Genomic DNA, 6,000 nt, shown 5'->3' with positions numbered 1-6,000 from the left:
TATATATATATATATATATATATATATATATATAGCCCCACACACGTCGAGAAGAGACCAGCGCAGGATGAGAACCGGATGTAGACTTACACCGACATTCGGATGTGCACAGTCTGGTTTCACGCTCAGCGTTCACAGTGTTTTGTTTCTTCCATTTTCTTTTTTTGTTTGTTTTCGTTCGTTACTTTAGTTCTCTCTCACTCTTGCAAACATCTTTCAAGGCGAGAGGGACGCGGCAGCAACAAAGTTTGAACGTCTATGTTAGTATAACTCATCCCCTGATGAAGGGAGGACCCCTCCCGAAACTGTTGAAAAATAAATATGCTTATCCTTGTTGACAATGCTCCCGTTGTGCTATATATATATATATATATATATATATATATATATATATATATATTCATATATATACATTGAGTGCCAACGGCGCCAACGTCAGTGGCAAAATCTAGCGAATTGTGTCAAATAAAAAGCGCAGTATGCCTTCAACTGCACCAGGCCACATGCACTACATAGCATATAACTGAATATGCTTATCATAAAGGGATGTTGCCTATTAATTCGTACTGGCGCGTTTCCTGTGCTGCAGCCATCCTGCCTCTTTGCGATCCGGTGCCTATTATAAAGACGCGCCGCGCTGCGCTGCAATAGCACCCACCCCCCTCCCCCGCTTTTTTTTCTGTCTGCCTCTGCCCATTGACATTGCTGTAGTAGCAAGGCAGCGCTGATTCCCACTCATGAAATGGTTTGTAGCAGAGGTGTGCTTTTAGGTAAATGCTATTTAGGTCGCCTAATCAGAACGGAAAGTCTGACAAACTGGGAACCGAAAAGCTTTGACATCCGAAATTTCAAACTTTCGTATATTTCACTGTGTACGGTGCTTGGCACTGTGCCACAAAAGCATCTTAATTTTAAAGTAAGACTGTAATATGTGGCTTCCCGAACATCATAACTTGTCTGCATTTGCGGATATTTACGTGGCTGCCATGCACGTTGCTGGGTGCACACCGAGACGGCTACTAGACGTCACAAATGTTCTTCACGCGTGCTGCTGCGACCTAAGTAACCTCAGCAAACTTTGGAATTCACTAGTTAAGGAAACGTTCTGCTTAGTGCTCATGTGTCGAATGCATTGATTTTTTGTGCTTGGAATGGCGCTTAAGTGCATTGCTTACTCTTTTATATATTCAGTAACCGCCCTGAATCCAAAAATGTTTACGCTCAATGGGTCATTCCAAAGATACAAAACACCCCACGCAGCTTCTGATGAGCACCCCAAGCAGCTTCTTAAGGAGCAGTAAAAGAAACGTGTGGTCGATGAACTTATTTGACAAGCGTTATGTGTGTTTCTTTTTCTGTGATATTTTTTTGCTCAAATATGGACAAGCTAATATGCGATAATCATGTAGTCTTTAGTTATTTTACAGCAACGTCCTATGGTTCTATTGATTACCCCTATCTTTGTTTATTAGGTCAGCTTATCTCTGGGTGATATTTAAAATATTGATTTTTATAATTTTATCACGCTTGAGTGGTGGCCAGGAAAGTATGTTTTTATTGATCATTTGTCGTGGGCGTAGTACGTGTCATAAAACTGCGTCCATCGACACGTTCTCCGAAGGCCACTTTTGCTGCTCCATAATACATTTTTGCCTGCTCCAAAACAACTTCAGCGAATTGCATAAATGCAAAGGACTAGGTGCATGTGGACAATTACAGTAAGAAATTGCTTGAAGTGACTTAAAAGCCTCCTCTGAAATTGGGCACTTTCATGTGCTCTGTTGTTTTAATGCCTTCAATATCGGGAGTATAGAAGGAGTTGCTTTTATGCAGGTCCATGTCGGCCATGGAAGATACATTGACATGGACACATGGCAACAGCTACTGCAGGTCCCGGCGTATTACAGTTTTTGCAAGCAGCTGGCAGTGCACCTGTTGAGCTATGAAAATTTAGCACAACGGAACTTCACAGGCCCAGTGTGAAATGGTGCTTTGTCTAACGGCCTCACTCGTACACACCCACCACTCTCAGCAGTAAAGCTAACATCAATGTCATATAAACGTGAAAGCGTGCTTAAGAAAATTTTTTTTTAAATGTCAAGCAGCATTTGATTTCAAATTTTGTCCATACACTCTAAGGCAGAAGGGTGTTAAAAAGGTGTGTGGTTCGTCCTTTTGGGGTCTAATGAGGCTGCCACAACCATTAATTCTTTTTAGGACTAACGGCAGCGGGTCTAACAGTTAGTCCCCGCAGAAGAGCTCAAGGAACTACTATTTAGTCCTCACATTTACACCTTAGTGAGTAACCGTTAGTCCCACAACTCACCTCAAAGGACTAACATCTAGTCCTCACATTTGCACCTTACAGAGCAACTGTTAATCCCCACATTTACACCTTACCGGAAAACCGTTATTCCTCACAGTTGCACCTTGCCGGACGAACGGTTGATCCACTCAAATACTCCGATCAGATGAACGGTTTTGTCCCCAGTTCAAACATTGTTTTTTGTTTATTTTCCGCCAGGCCTAATACTTTTTTTCGCCTGTTTTTCTGCGCAGTGAGCAACAGATCGCGCTGAAAAAAAAAACACGCGAAAAAGTAGTTAGCCACGTATGTGTAACTGCTTTCGCAGTCACGGCAACAACGAAAGACAAAAGTGAGACATCGAAATATGATATTTTCCGACATACACATGAAGTTTCTCCGTTATTTTATGTGAATTTATGGTGAAGTGTACAAATCCAGTCTCGTTGTCACATCTTCTTCATTCCTTGGGGAGCTCCTTCAACGGAATCGATAGATGACAGGCATTGCAGACGCCAGCGCACGCAGATTTCTGCTTGTTGTGTTCCCACGGCTGCACGTACAATAATATAATAAAAATAGTTAGACACACGTGACAGAAGATGTAGATGCACGCATTTGACAAGTAAATGCAAGTTAGCATAAAAACAAGCATTGAAATATGACACAAAATTAACTTTACCTTCACATCTCGCACAGTCCTTCTGAAGCTGCTCTGACGAAAGAGATGGATGACAGGCATGGCAGACGCCAGCGCAGACAGTCTTCAGCACAGTGTGTGCCCACGGCTGCACAAAAGTATGTAAAATAGTGAGTCACACGTGACAGAGGATGCATACAAATTCATACAAGAAATGCGTGCAAGGTGAAATGAAAACATACGTGAGATATGACATGCTAATGATTTTACCGTGATGTCACACATCGTCAAAGACTCGTTTCGATCCCCGTAGCGCAACAGCTTAGGAGCGGCGTCCGCAGTCACAACTCCACGAACCACTGTGCCGCTAACAAGTCGGCGCGTCCTAAGCGAGGGACGTCGTTCAGCCCGAGCAAGCGAACGCGAGACGAAACATGGCGCTGCGCGCGAAATGCCTGCCGCCAGCGAACTTCGAACAGGAGAGCGAGCGCACGCTTGGCCGCCACCACGAACAGCGCAAAGCTAGTTTGGAGCTAGCGCCGAAGAAATCGACGGTGATGTGGCCCTTTTCCACAAACTCGAACGAGTGCAGTGCGCAAACGCGAGTCCGCCGCCGCGACCAACGGACGGCGCCGAGCTGCTTGTGACCGACCGACGGGAAAGCAAACTGTAATAGCGACCAATTTTCAGTGAGTTCCGACGCTAGCGAAAGCCCCGCCAGCCCGTGCTGGTGCACTTACAGCGTGCTACCTACTACAACCAAGCTCTTTACGAGAACCCGCAACGTGTTTTCGACGACTCCCAACACACCGACGAGGTCTCAGCCCAATATCGTCAGCCCGGAGCTCATCGCGGCGTCGAAGACAGGCGAGCTCTCGATGAGCGAGCGTACGGGAGGCCGACGGCAATGGCGGCCGATTTCCAGGCAGCCGCAAAGCACAGGTGAACTGCAGACGCCGAAGCTGACCTTCGTGATGCATTTCGTGCATGCGATATACAACACGACCGAGCCAGTTGCCGGTAAGCGCGATCCGTATCGCACGCGCGACAAGCAGAGAATGATAACCTATTTGCTTTAGACCCCAGTGCTGTTTGCTGCGCTGAGTCCAACTGAAGTATGTATCCGATAGACCTGTTGTCTTCTCGTCCGCCATATTGGCCTTCCCAACTGTTGCTGTCGTGTGTTGGTCGTGACTATCTTAAAGCCAGAGATATACAGCGCGGCGTGGTGACGTGTCGAGACTTGCTCCAGACTTCATGGGTGCAGCGAAACGCAAAAGGAGCAGCCCACACTCATCCAAACATACTTCTGTACACAAGCATCACGTCGTAGTTTTAGATCGTGGAATCCAGGCGGCCGTGGTCGAGCCCTCCGAGCGCGACGCAACGCGATCCGACGCCGGCAAAATACGGGGAAAGACTGAGACAGCAGAGGAGGAGAAAGAGGGCTGGTCACCTTGGCATTGCTTTTCGCGCTGCCTGCAATACCCTTGTGGTTCATCCATTTGAGCGTGTTTGGAGAGTAAGTGGTTTTGCGCGGCACGCTTCCCTTTGGGGTTGCTACTCAACGGTCTATACGTTGATAGCGCGCGCCTATTGGGCTCCGTTACTCCTTTTTCGGGTAATTTTGCCTTAGACTGCATTAGGTTTTTAATTGATGCACCTCATTTTAAATCTACATTTATTATACTCTTCTCAATTGTTAATTTCGCTTATTCATACGATTCATATAAATATGTTGAAGAGTAAGCAGCTGGAGCAATAATTTTGATTGCACTGGCTGTGCACGCTTGCACTCTTAGAAAAAAGGTAGTAGTACTTGCTAACTTTGGGGTAGTAACGGCTTGTCACATATGTTACAACCCTGGTAGTAAGCGCAGTTAGTAAGGGCGAGGGTGGTAACAGTTACCCCTTTGGTGTTACTACCAGCATTTAGTAACTGTTACTACCCTAGTCGTTACCACCAATGGGCAGTAACTCTAAAGGGTAAAAAAAGTAGCAACCGATAACACCCTGTTCATATATCTTAGCATAGTTTTTCTTCACTGCTCATGTTGGTCATTCATTACTACACAGCTTCTGGTAACCTTGCGTGGTGCGCAATGAACGCGAAGAATACATAGACCTAAGAAGTTCACTATATTTTTACGTTACAGTAGGAAGTACACGTGTGGTATATATAGCCCCTACTTTGCAGATGTATGTCTGGCACAAGAAAGCACTTGTCTTTCTGGGTGAATTATAGCTAATGTAAATCTGCAACTATATCATACTACCTGACTACGTGTGTTTGAAGACGTAGCACAAGACTTTTATTCAGCCTTACTTCAAAAAAATAGATATAATATCTTTTGAATATAAAAGGCCACAAAAAGGCATTACTCACAGTGGCTGAAACAAGGTACCGTACTTATTAGCATAGTCTCAGTGCATTTGAATGCTTCACAGAGCTAGTATATCAGCGGCTAAATGGTATTAATCATTTTTGGGGTTTCACGCGCCAAAACAACAATAAAATTTGGAGAAACGCCACAGTGGATTGATTGTGACCGTCTTCCGGATCAATTGTGACCGTCTGGCTATTTTGAACCGTCGTCCTTGTTAATTTCCTGTAATTTACTAAGTTTGTAGTAATTGTCTATTACAACGCGTGTAGCACTTGCTTATGGTTTGTTGACTTGTCCTTCTTCGTTTCGACAATATCAAAATGGCGTTTACATATCTCGGTTGCGTAATTTAAACAATTTTTTTCTTGATCTATGGATATCTCCTGCGTCATTTTCCCGTTTAATGATGATACGTCGAGACGATTCCGCTCATGAATTATCAGAATCGGAAAAACACACTGTTTTTGATTGAAATATTCAGCAGCCGGGTAGCAAAAAGGTAGTAACGAAGCAAGAAAGGTAGTAACGAATGCAGTTACTACCTCTTTCATTCTAGTTACTAACTCTTTACTAACATAGGTAGTGAACAGGTCGCAAAAAGTTAGTAACGGCTACAGCTAGTAACTGTTTACTAACGTAGGTAGTAAAAAAAGGGTACTAATACAAAA

At 44.4% G+C, this 6,000-nt stretch overlaps 1 protein-coding gene across 7 annotated transcripts in view; it reads right to left on the bottom strand.

Annotated features, from left to right (window-relative positions):
• Window positions 1-2,658: 2,658 nt before the first annotated feature.
• The window catches only part of LOC119160840 (putative phospholipase B-like 2), a 181,469-nt gene continuing 178,127 nt past the window's right edge, over window positions 2,659-6,000 (bottom strand). For all 7 annotated transcript variants that reach the window (XR_012887707.1, XM_075880671.1, XM_075880672.1 and 4 more), the window contains 2 exons: window positions 2,988-3,093; window positions 2,659-2,858 (listed from right to left, as the gene is read on the bottom strand). Coding sequence is in view for 6 of the 7 variants with exons in the window: in XM_075880671.1 (XP_075736786.1) it covers window positions 2,990-3,093 (104 nt within the window). In the remaining variant the exon portion in view is untranslated. The remainder of the gene's footprint in view (window positions 2,859-2,987; window positions 3,094-6,000) is intronic.

Source organism: Rhipicephalus microplus, chromosome X, assembly GCF_043290135.1.
Source record: "Rhipicephalus microplus isolate Deutch F79 chromosome X, USDA_Rmic, whole genome shotgun sequence".
Lineage (NCBI taxonomy): Eukaryota > Metazoa > Arthropoda > Arachnida > Ixodida > Ixodidae > Rhipicephalus > Rhipicephalus microplus.
This window is presented reverse-complemented; position numbering and strand designations above follow the sequence as displayed.